Source organism: Cucurbita pepo, chromosome 4, assembly GCF_057944985.1.
Source record: "Cucurbita pepo subsp. pepo isolate OVF chromosome 4, ASM5794498v1, whole genome shotgun sequence".
NCBI lineage: Eukaryota > Viridiplantae > Streptophyta > Magnoliopsida > Cucurbitales > Cucurbitaceae > Cucurbita > Cucurbita pepo.
In genome coordinates this window covers 11,845,331-11,869,994 of record NC_141801.1, presented here as the reverse complement: position 1 = coordinate 11,869,994, position 24,664 = coordinate 11,845,331, and the positions used below count along the sequence as shown (strand labels likewise).

The 24,664-nt window shown below is 37.1% G+C and overlaps 3 protein-coding genes across 5 annotated transcripts; 2 read left to right on the top strand and 1 right to left on the bottom strand.

Annotated features, from left to right (window-relative positions):
• Positions 1-6,389: 6,389 nt before the first annotated feature.
• LOC111792255 (uncharacterized) lies at positions 6,390-10,063 on the bottom strand. 2 transcript variants are annotated; one of them, XM_023673611.2, is made up of 6 exons: positions 9,901-10,061; positions 9,738-9,764; positions 9,578-9,640; positions 6,936-7,014; positions 6,799-6,844; positions 6,390-6,723 (listed from the first exon to the last, which is right to left on the bottom strand). In XM_023673611.2, exons 1-6 carry the CDS (start codon positions 9,940-9,942, stop codon positions 6,714-6,716), a joined length of 267 nt encoding a protein of 88 aa, XP_023529379.1. In that variant the 5' UTR covers positions 9,943-10,061; the 3' UTR covers positions 6,390-6,713. The 2 variants fall into 2 exon arrangements, with proteins under 2 accessions (XP_023529379.1, XP_086979725.1); XM_087123599.1 differs by lacking the exon at positions 6,390-6,723 and having other exon boundaries at positions 6,795-6,844; positions 9,901-10,063.
• A 1,794-nt stretch (positions 10,064-11,857) lies between these two features.
• Positions 11,858-17,709, top strand: LOC111792979 (glutamate receptor 2.2-like). 2 transcript variants are annotated; one of them, XR_015420713.1, is made up of 6 exons: positions 11,858-12,259; positions 13,458-14,785; positions 15,113-15,422; positions 15,503-15,912; positions 16,181-16,731; positions 17,365-17,709. XR_015420713.1 is itself a non-coding variant. In XM_023674620.2 (5 exons), the coding sequence occupies exons 1-5, from the start codon at positions 11,950-11,952 to the stop codon at positions 16,628-16,630; spliced, it is 2,808 nt and encodes a 935-aa protein (XP_023530388.2). In that variant the 5' UTR covers positions 11,858-11,949; the 3' UTR covers positions 16,631-17,709. The 2 variants fall into 2 exon arrangements, 1 of the variants encoding a protein (XP_023530388.2); XM_023674620.2 differs by having other exon boundaries at positions 16,181-17,709.
• A 2,554-nt stretch (positions 17,710-20,263) lies between these two features.
• Positions 20,264-24,384, top strand: LOC111792978 (protein SUPPRESSOR OF MAX2 1-like). Its single transcript, XM_087123314.1, has 3 exons — positions 20,264-21,765; positions 22,009-22,309; positions 22,395-24,384. Exons 1-3 carry the CDS (start codon positions 20,567-20,569, stop codon positions 23,991-23,993), a joined length of 3,099 nt encoding a protein of 1,032 aa, XP_086979440.1. The 5' UTR covers positions 20,264-20,566; the 3' UTR covers positions 23,994-24,384.
• The last annotated feature ends 280 nt before the right edge of the window (positions 24,385-24,664 follow it).

The following is a 24,664-nucleotide window of genomic DNA, read 5'->3' as shown; positions in this document are numbered from 1 at the left end:
AACAAAGTAATTCAAGTCAAAACAATAATCAAGTAGAACATGCAATAAATCACAATAATAATTTTGAAATTAAATAGAAAAGAGTCAGAGAAAATGACACCGTAGTTTTATAGTGGTTCGGTCAAACTCGACCTACTCCACTCCCCAAGCGCCTCTTGGGAATTTGAATAAAGAACTTTCTCGACTCTTTCCACGGATCTGAGTCAAACCGCTACACCGCTCTTTTTACGAGTTCAAGAGCAAACTCAATCCTTTCCACGGCGCAGGATCAAACCGATACAAGTATTTGAGTTTGATAATAACACACCACAACTCTCTCAAAGAGTAGATTTACAATTTGGGATACTCACAACTATTTCCTCACAATACAAAAATAATCCCTCTCAAGAATAAGATGAAAAGAAATAAACTTGTAAGCTTGGAGAGAGCAACAAACAATGAAGACTTTGAACAAATGAGGATTGGAGAATGTATGTAAGTTGTGTATTTTAAAATGTGGGAAAGATGAGTTTATATAGAGGAGAAAAGTGGCAAAATGTAGGATTGAATATTGATCATTGGATTGTGTTAGGAATAATGGAAGGTGGAGATCAAAAAGTAAATAAATAAGAAAATTTTCTAAATTCATTTATTTCAAAATTTTAATATAATAGTAATATAATATAATAATAATAAAAAGTTATGTGAGTAACGGTCAAATGAAATTCAAAATTTATTATAAATATAATAATATAATAATAATAAAAACTATGTGAGTAACTACCAAAATTTTAAAATATAATAATATAATAATATAATATAGTAATAATAAAAATCGATGTGAGTAACGGTTAGATTCAAATTTATATTTTGTAAAAATAACTTTATTTAAAAATATAGTAATAAGAAAAACTCCACCATTTGTTACTCTCCCAAAATCATAAATGTCATACTTTGATATATTTTGATTTGTCCATCATTTTGATTTTGCTGCCACATCATCACGTCGGGTATGTTGTCTCGACTGTAATTTCTTCGTTTTAGCTCTGATTTGAGTAATTGAAAAGTCGTTGAAATTGTTATTCCCGACCTTATACTGTGGACAGTTCAAAATACTGAAAATAATTAATAATTAAAAAGTAGGTTTGTTATCATCAAAACATCAATTAATTGATTGAAATTAATTAAAGTGAGATCAAGGCCAAAAAGCCAACAGTAAGGACGTTGGCCCCAAAAGGAGTGGATTTGGTGGGGGTCCCACATCGATTAGAGGAAGGAAAGAATGCTAGGGAGAACGCTGGTTCCTGAAGGGGGTGGATTGTGATGTCCCACGTTGGTTGGGGAGGAGAACAAAACACCCTTTATAAAGGGTGTAGAAACCTTCCCTTACCAGACGCGTTTTATGAGGGGAAGCTCGAAAGGAAAAGATGAGAATGACGAAGTCATAAAATATCAAAATCTATATTTTTGACTTGAATCGTAACCGTGGGACATAAGGATATTACAATTCTAATTCCATTTATGAGGTGTTAAATTTGTTTTCTAGATGGTCGTATAATTTAAACCTAAAGTAAATGAAATGAAATTAAATTAGAAAGTGGATATGTACAAAGCTCCATCACTTTCATACATAAAGTAACACAAAAATTTTAAACGGAAGAAAACAAAGAAAGAAAGGAAAGCAAATAAGAAGTTGGCATATAAATGACAAATAAAATCAATGATACCGACTATACAAAATTATGTCATTAATTTTGATTTAATGTTATTCTAATTATATGTGATGAAACGAAGGTACCAAAAAAGATTTAAAAAAAAGGCATATGAACATATATACATAAATCCAACCACCAAAAAACAAAATCATATTAATATATAAATTAATATATTTTTTCTGTTCTCGGTTGCAGCTGTTAAAGGTGGTTCAATTATTAACAAAAAAGGCTTTACGATGGGTGGCATTCATGGTTGGACAGTCAAAAGGGGAAGCTCAGTTTCTGCAAAAGTTGATAATACCTTTCAAACCAAACCCTAAACCATTCATTTCAGCTTCAAACATGGTTAAGAAATTAGGGTTTTAGCAAAGAAATGAGCCCCAAAATTTGTAAAATCCTCAGTTCATTAAACTTTGGAGATAAGTTATTTAATTCCTTAATATTAATTAATCAAACACTTGAGGGAACAAAGTACTCATATTAAACAATAACCCACCAGAATTTTTGTGTACTCAATGAATCCAACTTTCCTTTGTTTGGTTATTTCTTAATTTCCAGCAAGTGGGGTTGCTACAAATTAACCATCTTTAATGATTGCTTTTCTATATTTTATTTATTTTTTTTCTGTCTCTTCGCTGCCCACTTTTAAGTGTCCTCTCAATTAATTACATAACTGATGCATCAATATAGTATATTATACAACACACAGCCAATAAAAATGGTATCAAAATCAAACCCATCAACATCTGTGATGATATAATTTAGATAATTCAGATATTGTGATTATTTTGTTTCAATAGATACTCTTATTCTTTGCTTTACTGTGTCCATAGTTTATTTGGTGGGGGGGAGAATATGAACACCCACACATGATAATTTGTGCCAATCTATGGAAGATAAAGAGGTGGATAAGGTAGTTGAGTGGAATTGACAAAACGAAGTGGTGGGTAAGTGGATAAATAATTGGGTGTAATCAAATTCTTTAATTACCAATTAGGATACATGATTATCAATCTAAAAGTGGGTTATGGGGTCATGTAAGCAAATTCACTCGGAAAATTATTGAATTCTTTCATTAATCAAGTTAAAATATCCTTCGAACTTACTTGAAGGAAGGTTAAGTCAACACAAAAAAGAAAAAAGAAAAATTAACATAGTGGGATAATATTGAATTTAATTGTTACGTAACCAAATCATAGGCAAATTCATGGATCACTTAATAAGAATGTGGAGCGAGGACTTATGTGTGTGTATTGGAATAGGGCTAAACTATTTTGGTTCTCAATATTTCTCTACATCTAACGAGATGAGTTAACCTCGGGATGCTTTACTCCTAACCCCACGAGATTTCTAGATGGAGCTTAACTTGAGTCTCGATTAAGAACCACGATGACATACAATGATGCTTGCTTAATTTGTAATTTGTATGCCATCATATATGGCTGAATACAATCTCGTTTTTCAACACATACATGGTTTATACACATACTTATTTCATTCATTGAGATTGGGGTAGCTGGTTTGAGGTAGTGTTAGAGTACACTAAAAACTTAGTAATAATTATGTATGTCCCTAAAAGGATTTGCCAATTAGATGACGTATATGAAATGACCCAAAATCATTATCATAATTGAAGAGAATATAATGAAGTGATTGGAAAAGCCACAACCATGTTTGAAAAGGAAAATTAAAGAAAATGGGTGGGTGACATATCAAATTGGTAGAGCAGAAGTAGTCTTCCCGCCAATTATTAGATTTTGTTGTCATGCTTTATGTTAATGCAGATAAATAATTTTGCTTTTTGAAGCACTTGCTTATTTATAGATTTATCAACCATTCAATACGACGCATATATCAACTCGGGGGCACTGGGTATGTCTTGTCATCAATAGACGACTCAAACATTCCTCTCATTAATTATGTTCATAGGAATGAAACACGAAGAACTAAAGTTGAAGCCTTTAGTTTAGTAGGCCTCTTGCTAAGCTCGATTCCTTGGACTCTTGATAGAGATGGTAACATGGGATGTCACCTCAGATTCATTTACTTAGTTAAAGACATTAAATTTGTACGAGTTAAATTTAAAGGAAAAGAGAAAAGGGGGGTTTGAAGATGGGTGGTGAACTACTGTGTGAGAGCATTTGATTTGGGAAATGGGTCCATTAGGGGGTTGTAAAGTTGATGAGGGTGGGGCATGCAGCATGTGGCCTTGTCCTGAAATGGAACAAAACATAGAGGAAATTTGATTTGGCTCCTTCTATTAATAGACACTCAAAAGGACACAAAGGCCAAACAAGAATTCACCATCATGTTTCTTTCCACCCTCTCTGCTCAACAACAGTAGAAAACGATAATTTCCAATGTTCAATCACCTTCATGGATTCCGATCGGATACTCAAAAGAGCCTCCCACCATTGCTAGCATATCATATCTCCTTTGGCACAACATTCAAAAAATAAAAAACATTGTATTTGCTTGGCTAGGTAGAAGGGTCTTATCTTCTACGGATGAATAAGGTGGTTCGAAGTACACATAATTAGACTACACAATGTAGCCTTTATTACTCGATTTACATATAGGCATAACTATCGAAAGTGGGAAGATTTTAAAAGAAAGAAGCAGGTACTAGTACGACATCCAATCAAAACAACCAAAAGTAAACATCCAAGGAAGTGCACTGATCATAGTGAGTGGTGGGAATCATAATCAGCATATTGTGTTGTGTGTCCATATAATGGAATGTATGTAGATATCGACCCCCTTTACTCTTCTGTGTTTCGAACGCCAATGACAAACAAATCTGATTTGCAGAAATTTCGAGGCCCATTTTCATGTTATTTTTCTTCCTCAGAGGTCTCGAGTGCAGTTTGAATTAACCCCCAACTTGTTTTTTTTATTACTTTCAACAGAACAGAGCCTTTCTTGTCCTATCTGATTTCTCCCGCGGCGGATGGTTGGATTTCTTTGCCAATGGTAAGGTAATGGATCTATGACTTTCCATCTACTGTTTTCTCTGACATATTCAAGCACAATAAGTTGAGTGCTACATTCTTGGTTAGACTTTCTTATCCTTTTTGGATATCCAGGCTATTGTTCCTATAAATGATAGTACTGAGTTCCAAACTTCATAAACTACTTCAGCTGTCTTCAAATCTTGCTCAAACTGCAGTTTAGCAACTATCTTTATGAAAATGTGGTTTCCTAAAATTGAAAAACAAAGGCAGCATGTAATTGACCTCTTCATCTCAAATTATTGGCTCAATATATGACATTAGCCAAGCGGAACCACCTAGTGGTTAGCCTCCAACCTGGGCAATAGAAAACTAAGCCAAAACATTAGCTTTCTCGCCACATGAAGATAAAAACTAAGCATCAAACTCCTAGTGTAATAGAATGCAGAGTAGACCATTTTGTACCGGTCCTCTGTGCTTCCTGAAATTTCACTATCAATATATCCCTCGGCTCATATTGTTCCAGCACAACAAAGCTATGTTGCCCAAAAGTTTAGGGGGTATTTATCTTTTCCATCTGCTAGTGTACTATTTGAGACCCCATTTTGCTGAAAGCATACTCCAAACTCACATGGGCAAGGCATCGGTAAAAGCCAGGCTTCCCCAAGAATCGGGAGGGCCACAGAGTCATACTATTCAATGTATTATGAACAATTGCCATCTCCAAATTCCCACAAGACAAGGACCTGCTAGAGTTGGAAGAAAACATGGGGTCAAACCAAGAATCAAGAAAGTCGATCAACCAAATTTAATAACAAGAGATGCATGATAGATTGAGATTGATTAAAATAAATTAATAGTGATGTTTTCATGTTGTGTCAACCACTCTGAAACAATCATGCATTTTCCCAATCATAAGAGAGAGGGATATCAGGGGTTATGGAATGTGTCACAGAAGGCACCAAACAAGGTGGGGAAGAAGACAAGAACAGAATGGAGTGGCGTATTGCACCAAGGAGAGAGGGAGAGAGTTGATATGTGTGGAGGATGAGTCAGTCACCAATAAAATGAAAAGAACAAATGCGATAGCGCACTCATTTCCAACTCAAGGGAACACATACTTTTTTACATACTCTAGTTGAAAGCAGAGGGCAAGGGTTGCATGACCTGAAGGGTGCGATTCCCTGACTCCATGTCCCACCACCGGCCACCTGGGTTATCTCCAAAATTCTCTTTCGATTCGTAGTCCAATCTCCCACCACCGCGGTGCTACTAGTGGATTGCTGTCTTTCACCCGCTTCGCTTTCCCACTTCCAAGATTGCCTACATCATCTAAAAACGACAAAAGGAGAACAAACAGCAGTGCATTAGATTTACTGCTCATGTTATTTACTACTCATGTTATCAAAAGGGCATGATCTAGCACCCCACGCCAGACGCTGCCTACGGCCTTTTTGTAGGCGGTTTACCACCCCGGACAACGGCACGAACTTGAATACTCGTACTACTGGAGTGCTTGCGCCGATGTTAAGTTAAAAGAATACATATCCAAGACAATTGCCTTAAGCAACAATGTCTGAGTGAAGGTTATTATTAAAAATAGCCAAATCCTGTAAAAGGTAATATTTAGAACGCATCATCACAACATAACTTGGTAATCAATCTTATACAGGATTAGGAAGGTGAGGCTTTTCTCTTCGAGGATGAAGACCATGAGTTGAGGTTCAATGAAACAAATCCAGGGTAACCAACATCCTCGTGAAATAAACGGGAAATTCTCAAACGATGCTCCATTAACAGTTTACAATTTGAGGAGCCTAAAGTCCGTAGTTTCAAGGATTCGGTTGGTGCAAACAACCAATTCTAAGGCCAATAATTTAAAAGGAGTTCACATAAAACGACATTACCTACCAATAGCAATATAACGTTATACATCCAAATAACTAGTTAGTCACTGATGGCTTGAAATGTAGAAAGATACAACTCCGAACAGAAGCTAAATTGTAAAAGCTATAGTGCCATACAATGGAAGTGAAAATCTATCTCAATAATGTGTTCTGCAGGACAATCATTTTCCCCTGAAATTTGAAGGGAAAAAAAGGTTAGCTGGGGTAAGAGAAAGGGAGAGGAAGGGCAAGTTCAATTTCACTTACGTGTTCATCATTAACGTAATGTTGTCTCCTTTGAGGAGAATCCTCCCTGAAGGGGAAAGAAAAAAACAAAGAAGGCATTTTAGAAAACCATTGAACTAGAGAGAAGGCAACAACAAATGAGGGGGAAGAAGGCATACCGAGTGTTTTTTTACTCTTTTTCTTAATATTTACTTCCTCGGCGTCATCGAGAACTAAATTCATGTACTCATCAAATCCCTGCACGGTCAAGAAAATATAATCAATTTAAAGATAACACCAATATAAAGGAAACAGCTTCTTCTAACTGCACCTCCCTCATAAGTTATAACAATAACATTAATTAGTCAAAACATAGGTAATTACAACAAACGATGAAACAACAAAATTAAAATTTTCTAGTACAAGATAATCATAAACATATTACTGCATGTATATTACAGAAACTGAGGCATATGAGCTAATAGTTGAGAAAACTACAAACTATATATTATAGAAAACTGGGAAAAAGTAGACGTCCAAACAACAATTTATTTGCGGGAAGGAACAGTTTCATGGACTGTATGAAATTATAAAAGAGAGGAAAGTGAAGCCCAAGGCCAAGGGAAATATCTACTCAGCGATGAAAATGACAATCCTAGCAATGGATCTAATAAATGAAAAGATAACCAGGATACTGAGGTTACACCACAATCTTTGCAGCAGAGTGTTACTCCCTAGTTAGCTTGTTGAACCAGAGAATGAAATATATCAAAAGAAAGTGATCCAGACAAGAGATTACTAGCAGTAGAACCACTCCCAATGTTTTTCAAAGTGTATTTTGAACTCTATGGCTATAGCTTTTACTAGCTTAGAAATTAGAAGCAATAGATGCACAAAAGCATCTCAGAAGAATTACATCGCAATAATCGTGAAAAGAAGTAGATGAATAGGACATGAAATATGCTACTGCATTCAAATTCAACATTTCAAAAGTCAAGACGCTAAGACTAAATTCACTTAGTTCACATGAGGAATAATGAACCCAAAATACTTGCTGACTGAATTCTGAATACAACGTTCAACCCCTGGTGGTAGGAAAAGTTTTAGGATGCACAAGTCACAATATTTCATAAATTGATGAGGATAATCCCGCACAAAAGAGATAAGAATCAAACTTAATTGAGTAATAGAATAACACGAGAATAAACTAACTTCATGTAGGTGTCGACAGATGGAAACCAATCCCCAGGCAAGGGGATATCTCTTAAGAAAAGTACTATTCAAGATTTGCTCCAGCAACAGAAGATGAAACAATTTCATACAGAATACTGCAGATCACAGAGGTAATTGACCATTGCGCTCAGAATTATTTGAGGTTTCAGGGAAAACAGAGTTCCGACCAGAGAGTTTGATCAATTGGACAGAATACTGAGATATAACTCTATGTCCCACACCTCTACCTTATTACATTACAAGATGAAGACAACTACTACATCATACACTGGCTAAGTTTTGGAGGAAAGAGATGCAGTACCTCTGATTACCTTAAATTTCAACTACCAAAGCTCAACAAAAAATGAAGACTATGCGATGCCTCCATTGTGAAAACTTATTCTAGGAAGGATGAAACAGGAAATTTCGGATAAGCTGGCAGCCTGCTTACATGTTCCTTTCTGCTGAATGTTTTTGCCAATTTGGCTGTTTTGTGAGGTTTTCTGAAATTAATAAATAGAATAGTTTTTTCTTTTGGGTATTTGCTGTTTGCTGTCTTTTGTTGAGTTAAACACGTCCATTGTAAGGCTGATACCATACAAACTCTTGAAGGACCATTCTAATGATAACACTATGGTCCATTCCAATTCCTAGAGCAAGTTTGCGTGATAGCCACATAAGCATCAATTTCAAGCTATGTCCAAGATTTTGCCCAATTTCCTGCGTAACTCTCGATGGCAGTGTAAAATGCAACCAAACTAGTGAAGCGCAATCTTGAAGTCATGCGAATTTATTTTGGGGCAAGGATTAGGTTCAAATTCAACTAGTAACAAATAAGCCGCCTACACAACCAAATTTGTTTGAACTCTAGAAACTATGCACAGATCCACAATGTGGAGTAGGAGTTTGAGATCCTTCGTCAGGATGATATAAACCATCGCATCTCAATTCATATAATATGAACTTCAAGGAAGAAGAACCTCGTTCATTCTTAGATGGTTACAAATTTTTGGTGAATGAAAATATAGAGTAACGGTGGTTCATTAATATATTTTAAGACTTTTATTTACTTTAAGGTTACATTTACATAATGGCTAATTATGTCATAAAGTATAAAGGTTACAACTCTTGAAATACTTCATGGAAGGTCAAGAGTTCATTTTGAGATTATATAAAGTCATGTATGTTCATTCTGTGGAGTAATTTGATTCTCAAATCATTTGAAATGAAGTCAACTCGATTTTGGAGTTTTAGCATTTGTGAACTAGGAGTTTCCATATCCGAAACGTTTATGAGAGTCCTTAGATTCAACTAGCTTGAGTTACCACACAGGACGTCTAAGAACTTTTTAACACATTCATGTCCTGTGCTCCACTAAAACCACAGGATTTCTGTAAGAAGAATGTGGGAGAGTAAATTGCATCCAACTATGAATTTGGAGCATCTATAAATCATGAACATAGGCCAACAAGAAAAGTAGAATGCGGTAAACCCATTTGAAAATCAACAAGAGATCAACATATACGGAAACAGAGGCTCTCAATTCATATTACATTAATTGCCAATATATAAAAAAAGAATTGTAAACCAGCAAAAAGTAAAACCTTACAATAATTCGGCCCTCGATCCTAAGGTCCTTTTGCTCAAACAGCCAAATCTGAATGCGAGCTTTCTGCATTTATTTCAAACTCGAATTAGAAAACCAAATTAGACCAGAAAAGCCAGGTGCGATAATTTTTTTTAAAAAGAATGGAGGAGTAACTTCTTACACTTTGAAGAAACCTGAATATCAAGTTCTAGTTCCAGAGAAGCACCGGGATCGAGAGGGAAAAGACAAAGATACAGAACCCATCAGTAAAGCACAGAAATAGTTTAAAGTCAGCCCCAAGTAAAAGCAACAAAGGAAGGGAGATGAATAGATTCAATACGTACAATGGGCTGGGTCATAATCCTCTGCACTTTGGTGCTCGCCATGGCTATCAAAATTGGTTAGGAGGTGAGAGGACCTTGCCTGTTAGACTTCCAGGAGATGCGAAACGAAACCCTAGAGAACGCTTCTTGAAAGTGGAAGTACCCCGCGCTTTTTAGGCGCGCCCTAACGAATTACGAATTAAATTTTAAAAATTATTCTTAAATATGTTTTGTTTCAATAATCTTTAAATCTTAAAAAAAAAAAAAAAAAAAAAAAAAAAAAAAAAAATCAAATCAAATCAAATCACGTTGGATCTTTAAAAATATTACACTTTTATTATTAAAATTTAGAAAAATAATGGTTAATAATTTGTATAATAATATTTATAAACTGTAAAAATATTCAAAAATATTTTTCTCTCTTTCCCACACATTTAAAAAACATATTCTTATCATTAAGGTTTTATGGAAAATGTCAAAATTTCTACTAATTCCATTAACATATAATTGATTTTTATATATATATATATATATTTTAACATACGATGAGTTAAGTTTCTATATATTTTTTTAAATAAAATTGAGTAATAATATTCATTGTAGTCTAATGAAATATAATATTTCTCCGAATTTTTACTCAAAATTTAAAATTCATATATTAGGAGGAGGTTTCCATTCTTATCAGGAACTTTTGAGTTCCCCTCCCAATAGTAAATAAATTTAAGTAATATTAACACACATAAAAGTATAACTGCACTAACTAAATTAACCGATAGTTGTCTGTAGCATAACTGACACATCACATTTTACCTCAATATGAGTATTGATGGATGTCTTCTATATTGCTAATAAACTCAAAATATTGTTAAAGGAACATAGATTGGTAAAAGCTTTCTATTAACGACAAATACATATATTAATAGTCTATTTGATTCGTTTAGCTGGTAAAGTATGTTCTATAGCTTAGAGTCAAATTTGGTTACGTTCCTTTTAATTAATAAAGCTTCCAACTTACAAGTTGGGAGGAAACACCCCCCACTGACGTGCTGTTGAGAAGTTAATTATATTCAATGACCATGTCGTGATAATTAAATCCAAAAAAAATAAATAAAAACGACAACTTCTGATGAACTCTGATGTTTATTATGCAGGAAAGAAACTGCGAAATCCCGCAACCGTGAATTCATGAAAATCCAACGCATGAAAAGTAATTAAATGTGTTCGATCAAAAGTCATCCAAAAAAATGGTTAGTTTACTGATGCGTTCATGCACTAAAGGCTTAAAAAAATGAAGAACATGAAAACCCCATTATTCAACATCCTATTAGCATTAAAAAAAAGTAGCACTGGGAATAGATTATTTCCTTAAATATGCACAAAAACCAAGCTTGATTCCATTCATTAGAAATTTCACAAACTTCGAGTTCGACATTAGAATTGAAAATTATTTCCTGCGTTTCTACAGATCTTACCTAATTAAATGATGCCCAAATCGTAGGACTTTTTCCAAGAAATTACTAGATACGGTATCATTTGACCACCGAAAATTGACTCAAATACCTTGCCATTCATCCATCGTTATCTACGTGCGTAGGAGCTTCCATCACCAATTAATAAACAAAATGCAGCTTTTTTCACCACTTACTCGAAAGCTTAACGTAGAAAATGAGTTGCAGGTAACTCTGTGCTTGGACCATTAACTTCACAACTACTTCACGCGGCGACGCTTGCCGGTGGATACAATTTCCCCAGAAATTGCATAAATGGTATAGAGTTGTAGTAATTGAAGTTAAAATAACCCCTTTTTTTTTTTTTTTTTTCCAGGAAAGAACCATCCAAATACAGAAACAGAAGTCAAGGTCTAGAGTGACCTATTTGCAACCGTTTGATCGATCGATTATGAAAAAGGATATGACTTTCTAACTGGGTTCTTTTTAAATATTCTTCCAGATATACCATGCACGAAAATTCGTGAAAATTCAGTGGGAAGAAGGGACTAACACCGTTTGAGCAGGGGAGTGTCGCTATAAATGAAAGAGGGGTAGAGGAGCCGGAAGACACTAACGAGAAATGGAGATGAAGGGGATGAGTAAATTACGAGCTCCATTTTGGTTGATTTGGGGTTTGTTGATTTGGGTTGGGTTGAGTTGTGCGGCGAAGATTGATGGGGAAGAGGAGGTAATGAATGAAAACAGGACAGCGGTGAATTTCATACATGTAGGGGCGGTTGTTGATAAGCTGACTCCGTCCATCGGTGGGGCTGCAGAAAAATGCATTCAAATGGCACTGACGGATTTCTATGCAGCGCATCCACATTATCGCAACAGATTGGTTATGCAGATCAGAGATTCACAGGATGTGGTCGCCGCAACATCGGCTGGTGAGGTTTTCTTTGCCCTATTTGGCTTACTTTTGTTCGGACTAATGAATTTTGAACGTGGCTCGTGACCCTCGTCGAAGCTGGTTGAAGAAATATCTTTATTTCGATTGAGAATCCGACGGAGTCAGTCGGAGGTTGTTGACGGTAGGGAGAGAGGAGGGTTCTAAATATTTTTTAAAAACTATTTCAAGGTTGTTCATAATTGGCTACTACAAAAATTATTAAAATTGCACTCGAACTAATGTTTCAAAAGTTTTTTTTTTTTTTTTTTTTTTCTCAATTGATTTATGCTCATATCATGAGGATTTAAATTGTTGAACTTATTTTAGAGTCAACTTTCCTAATTCTGGGCAATATTTATATTTCACAATTGTAGAGAACACGAAAGCTACTAATGTGACATTCCAAGGAATATCATGCTAGCAATGTATTATATATTATTTCACAATGTTGGAAATAATATAAGTTTTGAAATAAAAAACCCATGTTCTAAAAATATACATTTTCCCTTAATGTCAGAATTGTATCCTAATTTTAAGAATAAAATTTCAGTAAAAACATATTTCAATAACTATTCTCCTTTTTTTTAATTTTAAAAAAGTGTCAATAATATATTTAAATTAAAAAAAAAAATCTAAAAAATACTGTTTACACTATTTACTTCTATAGAAATTTTTTTACCATATAAAGACAAAAACTAGACACCTTATAAATTATCTTCAAAAGTTTTAATAAACTATTTTTAAAAAAAGTTTAAATGTGGTTTTAAAGTTTTAAAAAAAAGTTTTGAAGGTTATTGACAAAAGTATTAATCTAAAACTTATTGAGTTTAAAATTCAAAAGTTAAAAAAAAAACAATAATAATAATAACAATTTACCTCTAAAATTAAGAATATTAGTATTTTTGAATTTTTGAAAATTGAAGGGTATTATTAAAAATCTTAAAAAATTAGTATATTTTTTTAGACTTACAAATTGAAAGATATTTTTATTAATTTAGTCATATTTATATATACTATATACTCTCATATTAATAAATAAATGATGTGGTAATTTAAGGCACTAAACTATGTGAGATTAAACTGGAACAACGAGTGTGAGTTAGAGTTGATTAAAAGAGAGATTAATTTTCATTACTTTAAAAAACTTTAGAGTATGTTTAATAAATAAGTGACGTGGATAATATTAATGGTTGCAGTGGTGGATTTAGTGAAGAACCAAAAAGTGCATGCAATAATAGGGCCAGAAAGTTCGAGCGAGGCAACGTTTATGATAAAGCTAGGCGAGAAGGTTCGCGTGCCAATCATTTCATTTTCCGCCACCAGCCTCTCCATTTCTCCCTCGCACAGCCCCTTCTTCGTCCGAACTGCCCAAAACGACTCGTCTCAGGTCAAAGCCATCACCGCCATCGTCCAAGGGTTCGGTTGGCACGAACTCGTCCTCATCTACGAAGACACTGAATATGGCAAAGGCCTCATCCCTTTCCTCACCGACGAACTCCAACAATCCAACATTCGAGTCCCTTATAAATACGCTATTGCTACCTCCATGGATGCGTACCAAATTTCGGAACAGCTCAACATGATGAAGAACCGACAGACTAGGGTTTTCTTGGTGCACGTCACTTCTCCATTTGGCTCTGTTCTGTTTCCGCTTGTGGACAAAGCGGGGATGATGAGTGAAGGCTATGCCTGGATTCTCACCAACTCTCTTTCCAATTGTCTTGACGCCATGGATCCTTTGGTTATCAAATCAATGGAGGGTGTTTTAGGTATCCGCCCCTATTTCCCTGCTTCAGAAGCGCTGGAGAGTTTCAAAAGGAGATGGAAATGGTCGACGCCGGAGCTTAACATCTATGGCTTGTGGGCATATGACACCATTTGGGCGTTGGCTACGGCGGCTGAGAGGATAGGGGAAGGGAACAATCTACGGTTTCTCAGGGGTCAGGGTAGTGATGTCGAGGGGAAAACCGATATTGCGAATTTGGGGGTTTCGGAAGTGGGTCCGAAGCTGTTGAAGGAGATGTTGAATATCAAATTTCAGGGTTTGAGTGGGAATTTCCACTTGGTAAATGGGCATTTGCAGCCCTCGGCTTTTGAAATTTTCAATCTGATTGGGAGAGGAGAGAGATTGATTGGTTGTTGGAGTCCTGAAAAAGGCATTTGCCGAAACATATCTGATACAAAACCTACTGAAAAATATTCCACTTCAGTCAGTAAGCTGAAGAAGATAATTTGGCCTGGAGACTCCATAACTGCACCAAAAGGCTGGGCTGTGCCTGCAAATGGAGAAAAAATCAGAATAGGAGTTCCCAAAAAACAGGGGTTTAATGAGTTTTTGGACGTGACTAGAAACCCTCTAACGGGGGAGCTTAATTTTTCTGGGTTTTGCATAGATGTCTTCAGGGCTGTTGCAGATGCCTTGCCTTTCCCTTTTCCTTATGAATTTGAACTCTCCAGGGATGAAGCTGGGGACAGCTCTGTTATTTATGATGACCTCCTCCACCAACTCAACGAGAATGAGAAGGTCAGTGCTCTCCCATTTTACTTTAATCTCAATTATTGCTTTATGGCCATGTCCAGCAATATGTCCCAGAATTTGCATCCATAGCTTCTGCTCTCCTTTGACTACCAACATTTTTCAATGTTCCAGTCACTTGGACAAGTTAAAATCTGATATCCAAGTTAATAACACGAGCTTTTATATTTAGTATTATAAATTCCTTATATTCCTATGTTCACATTGGACTATCAACAATGCATTGAAGTAGGGAGTTATATACTAATTTTGATGAATTGAAGGGTTGACGCTTATCTTATGTTTGGTTTTTTTTAACTTTTTGGGTACGAGAAGAAATTCGATGTGGTCGTAGGAGATATTACGATTGTGGCCAGCCGAGCAAATTATGTAGATTTCTCATTGCCATTTACCGACTCGGGCGTGACAATGCTCGTTCCAGTCAAACGCAACTTGCATCGTAGTATGTGGGTTTTCTTGAAACCTCTGAGCTTGGGTCTATGGCTTACGACCATAGCAGTTTCCATAGCAACAGGAGCTGTTCTACTGATCTTGGAGCACAATGGAAGAAGTGAATCGTTGCATCCATTGAATCTACTCTGTTTAATCCTCTGGTTTCCCGTCTCCTCCATGGTTCTCCCTGAAAGTAAGCCCAATTTCTTTCTATATGGTTGTCGGATTGAGAAACAAGAAAATTGAAGTTCCCATTTTGTTTTTGTTGAACAGGACAAATAGTGACTAATACACGCTCTAGGTTTGTGCTTGTGGTTTGGTTGTTTCTGGCTTTTGTCCTAATGCAGAGTTACACCGCAAGCTTGTCTTCAATCTTAATGTCAGATCAGCTACAGCCCAAGTATTTTAGCGTGAGTGAACTTATATCCAAGGGCTACTACGTTGGATATCAAAAGGGTTCCTTTTTAAAATCTATGTTGATAGAGCAGCTGAAATTTAATGAATCCAAGCTGAAATCTTATGCAAACGTTGAGGAGTATCGTAAGGCATTGTCCAAAGGAAGTCAGAATGGGGGTGTTGCTGCAATCTTTGATGAAATTCCTTACCTGCAGGTTTTCCTTACAAAATATGGCTCCGATTTCACTATGGCTGGACCTAAATATCGAACAGACGGATTTGGCTTTGTAAGTGTCTCTTAAACAATGTTCAAAGTTTCTCAATTCGTATGTGCACCTGATGATTAATAGTCAAGGGACAAAAACAGGAACCATCCCATTGCTCAAAAATCAAATTTTGCTTTTGCTTTGGCCTTAAAAGTTGAGTTCTTGACACCATATAACTGAGAATGTGTTATTATTATGTGAACAGGATCTGTTCTATTAGTTGTACTACTTTTGTATGTATTATTATTATAGTGGTTCAACTTCAACTGAAGTTGCTTGTCAATTTCAGGCATTTCCACTAAATTCCCGGTTAGTACCTTATGTATCAAGAGCAATATTGAACGTGACAGAGAGCGAGAAAATGGTGGCAATTCAAACAAAATACTTTGGAGCTGGAAATCAAAATCAAGACAGCTCAATCTCCTCCCGGAACAGTCCATGTCTAGAAGCGTCGAGCTTCGGGGGCCTCTTTATAATCACCGGGATATCGCTGCTGCTGGCTTTGATCGGCTCAAAAACCTTCATCTGGCAAAAACCTGCCTCAGTGGCAAAGACCTACTACAGAAAATATGTGTCGTTTCAGCAGCATTTGCATTCTGATGTGAAGGATAAGGTAATGGACGACAGGTTGAAATTGCCAAATACTAACACATTGGAGACTGTTTCAGCTGGTGCGGATCATGGCTGCCACGATGGAAGTGCGAGTCCCGCAAAGCATGTCACAGAGAGCACTAGCTAGCTTTAATCTTCGATCAACACAACTTTTCTACACTTAAAATAGCATTCAAAGCAGCCATTTTCATATGGAAATCGCGCCAGATGATCATAGATTTTAACTGGGTCAGTTCTAATGCTTTGATCTTCCCAATTAAAGTAATCAATCTAAGTTTTACTTTCAAGAACAAAATCCCCCCATGGAAGAAAAAAAAAATTATGATTCAGTTCATCTAGTCGATTCCAGCATCTTGTTGATCTCAATCCGATATGGTCAACAGACTTGATTTCTGTTATTTCTTCCGTTCCCACATTGATTTAGATTGTTTCAAGAAACAAAAAGAACTAGATGATTAGGTCCAGGTCATAAATTCTAGCGGTTGGTTGGATAGGAATTGAACTGAAGATGATACAGTTAGACATGTTTCTCCTGAAATAATTTTAAATACAGATCAAGTTTAGTCCTATCTGCAAAAATTATGTACATCTGAAATCCAAATATTAGAATCTCTGTCTATAGATTGAGTGTGTTGCTTGTTATATCGTATCATCATACAATCAAATACGCAACTACGTTTATACATGCCGTGATATGTGATATTTGCCTATAAACATGTAATGCAAAATTTCCAGCAAAATTCGGAAAAACCATTATGTTGTAATGTCCAGCGCGCAGGTACGTCCGTTTAGTCATCTTTATATTAAAGTAATGTGTCCGTGAAAGGTATGATTTCAGTCTTAACCATCAATATTTCTCAGGCTGCGCTGGCTTCCTTCTGCAAGCTGCGTTATTGCCTGCTCACAAATTGGGTTAAGAAAATCAATTCTTTATGACCTCCCTGGACGGCAAGGCCAAGGCCATTATTATGACAAGATTTGCATGCTTGTCCAAAGTATGTTTTCCATTGCTAATCTCTCTACTCCATAGACATTACATCTCTGATTGCATACCCATTTTACATCTTTGATCATGAATTGTCATCAAAGTTTTGGAAGAAAATGCTGATTTATGGCGAATCATTGTACATATGGGTAAATATAGTTGCTTTCTATGGTGTCTTCATATAAGACGCGTTTGAATCAAAGAAGAGAATTTGCATCTGATATGTCCATAATCACATATAATGAGGTACATTATTAGTTGAAGTGCGTTATTCTTATGTAATCTGTAAAATATTCGTTATTCCCAAATTTCATTGGGAATGTTCAAGATGGTTAGATGATAATAACCATGACAATGGATCGACTTGTTAAGTCCAAGTTGGTCGGCCCAAAACTCCAAAGGAATTTGATAGTAACTGAAGTAGTTCAGGGTGCAGTAGGAGAAGGCAGAATGAGTGAAAATTATGAGGCCCTTCTAGTGATTTATATCGTGTTTTAATATTCGGAGTATTTAGGTTGTTGTAGGCATAGGCAATAAAGTGAAAAGGAAAGGGATCCTGAAGACTTTGTGGAGATGAACATGAAGAGAGGTACTGAAAAGAGAAAAGTTTGACTTGTAGATGTTTTGGGGAAGGCAGCTTTATGGGCGGCTGTTGCGCAGACGCATGTTTCCGTTTCAGCTTTCCTTGTTTTCCTTCTCTTACCCTCTTGGTTTGCTACGATTTAGCTTTCCCATTGGCAGCTTTTGTTGCCTTTTTTAAGGGTCGTGCTCTGCCTTTTTCAACTTTAGTTTCCTCTACCTTTACACCCCCTGAGAATCAGAATCTCTTACATAAGAACAGAAAGCGCACCCACACTCACTTTTAATTCCACCCCTTCCACACAAACTTCACCACTAATAAATGTGTGTTGGTATTGATTATGCCGACAAGGGGTTGGGTGTTATTGATTGCTGAGGATGAGGAAGGAAGTTCCACAGCCCCACACAGACTTCACCACTAGATAAAGCATGTCTGTCTCTTTTGCAAATGTATCTAAAAGTGTATACCATTGATGACCTTTTTGAAGCTTGTATTAGAAGTATAATAGATTATTGTTGATTAATGTTTAGAAGAAAAGTTGAATCATTTAGTCATTTTGAGTATTAACAATGTTATCATCAACTCAAAGAGGGAAGTTGGATTGTAAAGGAAGGCCTTTTTGGTGGCTTTTTGTATTTGGTCATCTCAAAAGCAACACAACTTAGCTTTATTCTAAAACCATAGAAAGGTAGTGGTGGGGATTGGATTGGATTGGATTGGAGAGAAAGTCCACATGCTTTGGATGCAAGAAGCTACCTAAACTTTTTAAAGGCGATGCTTCTCAAATTTCCCTCAAACTTTGCAAAAAGTACTTTTATTCCCTATCTTGAAGTTTGACCTTCATCCAACAAAAGTTACCATATTGCCCATCCATATTGCTAATTCTTTGCCAGAAATCAAGTGGGGTTTGGCTTTTTTGTGGCGTAGAAGAGTTTAGGTCTGATTGTTGGGTCCCCAATCATAAATTTTGGAGGTCAATCTTTTCGCTATCAGCTATCACCTTTGGAAAGCCATGAATCATAAATTTGAAGAGTTAGCTGTGTCTTTCGGTTCCTGTTTATAAAAAAAGAAGAAAAACATGAAGTTAATATTATGTATTGCTATTGATTGTTTTTATTTTATTTTTTAATATGATGTTTTTGTTATTTTGTTGCGTGCAAATAGACTCTTCTTTCTAATTATTATAAGTAATAATGATTTTAAAAGATATATAAACAGTACAAAAAGAAAAAAAAGAGTTGTGAATAATTGCCATTTTAATAATTGAAAAGCAAGATGGGTCCACTAATGAAAAGGGTGGGAAAAAAAGGAAGGTGATAATTAAATTAAAAGGAAAAGGAGAGGGGAGGGGGAGTGGATAAGAGGCAAAAGCTACACAAGTTTTGAAAAAATTAATAATTATAGATACATGCCGAAAGGCATAATGACGAGAGAAAGACCAACTATATTGTGATCTTTTGGTTAGAGAGAGGAATGAAATATTTTTTTTTATAAGAGTGTGAAAACATATTCCTAATATACGACCTCACATTTTAAATTTATTGTGTGTTAAAGGGTTTAGATTAGATATTTGATAGAAAAGGAGTGGATGGAGATTGAGAAGGGGTTAGGTCAAAGTGAAAGTAGATGGAATCGGGTGGCGAATCTGGCTGACCAAGTCAAATCGTGTGGGGGGTGAGGCGAGGCCAACTCGGAGAAACCATATGGCGGCAAAGTGAACCAAACCCGAAGCCGCGTTCAATACCTTTTAATTTGTCAAACCTAATTAATGAAACAGCACTTCCCTTTGTTTCCCCACCGACCTATTTAATTCTAATTCACCTCCCCCAAATATTTTTCACATCTTTTCTATGACATTTTATCTAATATCTTGGTATATACAACGTTTGATGTCTAACTCTGATACTATGATTTTTAAGCTTAAATGGTACGATAGGAAATGGAAGTGGCGAGCTTTAGCTGTTAGTAATAATTTAAATGGATGAGCAAAAGTGGGGGAATACGACAAAAGAAAGAAGGATATGATTTTAAATAGTTTTATTGTGAGGGAGTAAATCTGTCATTTGGAAGGCATGAAAAGTTAGGGAAGAAGGTTCATGTGACAGGAGGGGGCATCTAATCATCTAAATGTTACCTTTTTGGGAGGTGGAATTCTACCTTATAAAATTGCATTTAACTCATTATTTAATTAATTTTAAAAGTTAAACTGGAAGAACTCACAACACAGCACAACACGACAGACAGACAGGAAACTAAAGATAGATTGTAGATGGGAAATGAACCGAGTAGTCTACTTGTCTTACTTTTCAGCAACTTCCATCACCCTCTCTCTCTTCTTCTAGGTGCGAAGCTCTGAATTTTCCTCACTCCTTCATCCTCCTCTCTGCTCTCCAAACAACATATATACAACACAGGCATCAGATTCAATGGGGATTTGATTTTCTTTTCTTTCTTTTCTTTTAATTGGCTGAATTTGTAAATCAATATAGATTCTGGAAATGAGAGCCGGGCTTGGTACGATTCTGCAAACTCTGACGTCGGAGGCCGCAAGTATTTTGAACCAGTCAATTGCCGAGGCGGGTCGCCGTAACCATGGCCAGACTACGCCGGTCCATGTGGCTGCAACTCTGTTGGCTTCGCCAACTGGGTTCCTTCGCCAGGCCTGCATCAAGTCCCATCCCAATTCATCGCACCCACTTCAGTGCAGAGCTCTCGAGCTCTGTTTCAGCGTCGCTCTTGAGCGATTACCGACGGCCCAAAACGTCTCCGCCGGCTCAGAACCACCGATTTCCAATGCGCTAATGGCAGCTCTTAAACGTGCTCAAGCTCACCAACGTCGCGGCTCTTCCGAATTGCAGCAACAGCCCATGTTAGCGGTGAAGGTTGAGTTCGAGCAGCTAGTTATATCGATTCTCGATGACCCAAGCGTCAGTAGAATTATGCGGGAGGCGACCTTTTCGAGCCCTGCTGTTAAAGCTACGATTGAACGGTCTTTGAACTCGTCGGCATCTGTGGTGAATTCGTCCCCTATTGGATTAGGTAGCTACCCTTCTCCGATGCCAAATCGGAATCTTTATTTGAATCCACGGCTGCATCAAGGAAATGTTTCCCAATTGGGTCAACCGAGAGGAGACGAAGTGAAACGAATCATGGATATTTTGCTCAGAACGACCAAGAGAAATCCAATCATAGTTGGGGATTCGGAAACAGATGCAATGGTAGAAGAATTTATCAGGCGGATTGACAAGAAAGAACTGACTGAAGGGCCGCTGGAGAATGCTGAGATTATATATTTGGAGAAGGAACTTTCATCAGATGGAGCACAAATATCCACAAAACTTGAAGAATTGGAAGATATGTTAGCGACCCGAATGACCAAATCAAATTGCGGGAGCGTAATTCTAAACTTGGGGAATCTAAAATGGTTGATTGAGCAGCCGGCGAGTTCTGTTGCCCCAGGTTCCGGCGTGGTGCTGCAGCCAGTTGTATCAGAGGCCGGCCGCGTTGCCGTTCAGAAGATTGGAAAGCTATTGATGAGGTTCAGGGAGGAAACTTCTGGCCAGCTGTGGTTGATCGGAACTGCTACTTGTGATACCTTTTTGAGATGCCAAATCTATCATCCCTCCATCGAAAGTGATTGGGATTTACACGTTGTTCCCGTTGTGGCTAAAGCCCCTCGTTCTGGGTTATATCAAAGGTATATTTTTTATTCTTTATCCTTTTTATTTCATTAAGTTTATTGATTGTTATGCTATAAGATCTTTTGGGGCATCGCAGAAATCAAGTAAAAGCTAGAGAATTTAGGCATGGAGTTGTAGAGCCCTTCTTTCCCAGAAATGTTTCTGTGATTATGTTACTATTGTTTGGAAATGATTTCGTTCATTTCTTTTGTTCTTTTCAGTTGGGTATTGAGTCTCTTTTTTTTATTTTGTTCATTTAGGCTTGGAACAAAGGAGATTCTAGGAAGTTCAACTGAATCATCGTCGCCATTGAAGTTCTTTCCAACTCCTCCCATTACCCAACTGAGACATGAATCTGAGACTCTAAATTCTGGTCCGGAAAAAACTTGCTGCCCACAGTGTATGCATAAGTATGAACAAGAACTACAAAAACTCATGAACGAGGAGTCTGAGAAATCTTCTTCAGGAGTCAAAACCGATAGCAATCACGCTCTTCTGCCGCACTGGCTGCAAAAGGCTAAAGCTGATGCACCTAATGCCGAATCAATTGATTCAAAACAGGTAACTTAAGACTCAAATTTAACTACAACCTGATATGTTACCTTGCAGAGTAAGTTGGATAAATTATGTTTGTGTTTCATTGCAGAGTAAGGACCACGAATTGGTAAAGCAGAGGACCCGAGAGCTGCAAATGAAATGGACCCATACATGCTTGCGCCTTCATCCCAATTTTCATCAGCCAAACTTTTGCAGTTCTACAGGAATCTCGACAATGGGATTATATAGCCATAACTTGCTCAAGTCACATCCCTGTCAGCCTACGCTAGAACTGAATAAAAGCCTTGGGAGAGCTCTAGAGCTGAATATGAATCCACAACCCAACCAATCATCTGACAACAGCACAATACGAACGGAATTGATTCTTGGGCAAGGAAAGCTATGGGGTAGCATTCCTGAACAAACACATGAAGACATCACCAAAGAATTTAAATCTTCAGGACCAGAGATGAAGTCTCCTTTGGTCCTTCAAAGCGCCAAACTGCTTGGTATAACAGATGTTGATTCATACAAGAAGATCCTTAAAGTTTGTATGGAAAAGGTATGGTGGCAGCGAGATGCAGCATCTGCTGTGGCTAACACCATAACTCAACGCAAATTGGGCAACAGGAAACGTCATAGTGCTGGATCAAGAGGAGACATTTGGCTATTATTTGCGGGGCCTGACAAAGTTGGCAAGAAGAAGATGGCATCAGCTCTTTCAGAGCTGGTATCTGGGTCCATCCTGGTCACAATTTGTCTCGGTACGCAACGTAATGATAGAGGATTCACCAATAATTTTCGCGGGAGAACGCCGTTAGATCAAATTTCAGAGGCTGTTCGGAATAATCCATTTTCAGTGATAGTTCTTGAGAACATTGATGAAGCAGATGTTCTATTTCGTGGGAGTATAAAACGGGCAATAGAAAGCGGTCGGCTTACTGATTCCCATGGCCGTGAAATCAGTCTTGGTAATGTTATTTTCATCCTTACAACTGTCTGGCTACCTGACGATCTAAAGTACTTGTATGATCATAATAGTCTTGGAGAAAAGGAGCTTGCAAATTTAGCTACTGAAAATTGGCAATTGAGGTTATCTCTATCAGAAAGGCTACCAAAACGTCGAGCAAATTGGCTTTGTAATGAAGAAAGGTCCACAAAAACCAGGAAAGATACAAATCCAGGCTTGTTTTTTGATTTGAATGAGGCCGCTAATACAGAGGACGACACTGCAGATGGGTCAAACAATTCAAGCGACCTCACAATTGATTATGAAGATGAATATGGGCTAAGCAAGATGGAATCAACCACAACTTCACCAGTGTTGAGTGAGCTTCGGGAAATCGTCGACGATGTTATTATCTTCAAGCCAGTCAATTTCAATCACTTAACCTGCGACATTAAAGCTTCAATCAATGAAAAATTCTCCAGCATTATTGGAGAGGGAGTGTCGATCGAGTTACAAGACCAGGCTGTTCAAAAAATTGTAGCTGGGGTATGGTTGGGGGAAACTGGTTTAGAAGAATGGGCAGAGAAAGCACTAGTTCCTTGCTTCAACCAACTCAAGGCCTGCTTTCCAAAAACAGCAGGCAGCATGCGAGACAAGTCAGTAGTGGTTGCTCTGGAAGTAGACCGTGAATCAGGCAGCGGAAGCCAAGGAGATGGGCTACCAAGTAAGATCAAAGTAGTGACAGCAGTAAATGGGTGATGAGAATACTTTCATTATTTCAACTTCTTGAGAAGCTTGTATATATGCACATATAGTTTTCCCCCAAGGCTAGGAGAGGGAAGGTGTTTTAACAGCTTCTAGATAGGCCACAAACAAATAGTTGATAAACAGAAAGCAGAGAAGGAGATTGATAGGGAGCTTCGACAAAACAAAACAAAACAAAAAAAAAAAAAAAAACAGGATCTTGTTCTTTCTTTTCCCCTTGGAATTATTTAATTCAATTGCCTTCACCTCCATCCAGTATTCTCTGTCGTGGGTCTTCCTCTCATGAGTTCCAAAATGTAAAGAAAAAAGAAGGCATTGTTTATTTGCAGGTGCAATGATATGGGCAAATATGGAAATGACAAAGATGAGCGAAAGCTTTTGTGTCCTTTTTGGCTCAACACTTCGTAGGCGGAGTTTTGGTTAAGGACTCTAACGCGGATTCAAAGGGCAAAAGCCAAAATATTATTGACGTGAAGTTGCGTAAATTCTGAAAGCTCGGCCATTTTGTGTGGCTGATAGTGGGAGAATAAGAAAGCGACAAAGGGAGAGGAGCGTTTGTTTCCTTTGCTTCGTGGCCGCAGCCGCCGCTTTGTGTTTCTTCTGCGTTCAACTTCATACTCTCTCAGATTCAAATTAAACGCCACAGAAATATTTGTGTGGAGTCC

Excerpts from the sequence above, each read along its gene's own strand:
- LOC111792978 (XM_087123314.1), top strand. The coding sequence starts at position 20,567 with ATGAGAGCCGGGCTTGGTACGATTCTGCAAACTCTGACGTCGGAGGCC. Across the intron at positions 21,766-22,008 it reads CGTTCTGGGTTATATCAAAG|GCTTGGAACAAAGGAGATTC; the intron begins GTATATTTTTTA and ends TTGTTCATTTAG. Across the intron at positions 22,310-22,394 it reads AATCAATTGATTCAAAACAG|AGTAAGGACCACGAATTGGT; the intron begins GTAACTTAAGAC and ends GTTTCATTGCAG.
- LOC111792979 (XM_023674620.2), top strand. The coding sequence starts at position 11,950 with ATGGAGATGAAGGGGATGAGTAAATTACGAGCTCCATTTTGGTTGATT. Across the intron at positions 12,260-13,457 it reads GGTCGCCGCAACATCGGCTG|TGGTGGATTTAGTGAAGAAC; the intron begins GTGAGGTTTTCT and ends TAATGGTTGCAG. Across the intron at positions 15,423-15,502 it reads CTCCATGGTTCTCCCTGAAA|GACAAATAGTGACTAATACA; the intron begins GTAAGCCCAATT and ends TTTGTTGAACAG.
- LOC111792255 (XM_023673611.2), bottom strand. The coding sequence starts at position 9,942 with ATGGCGAGCACCAAAGTGCAGAGGATTATGACCCAGCCCATT. Across the intron at positions 9,765-9,900 it reads GGATTATGACCCAGCCCATT|AACTTGATATTCAGGTTTCT; the intron begins GTACGTATTGAA and ends CTCTGGAACTAG. Across the intron at positions 6,845-6,935 it reads AAAGAGTAAAAAAACACTCG|GGAGGATTCTCCTCAAAGGA; the intron begins GTATGCCTTCTT and ends TTTCCCCTTCAG.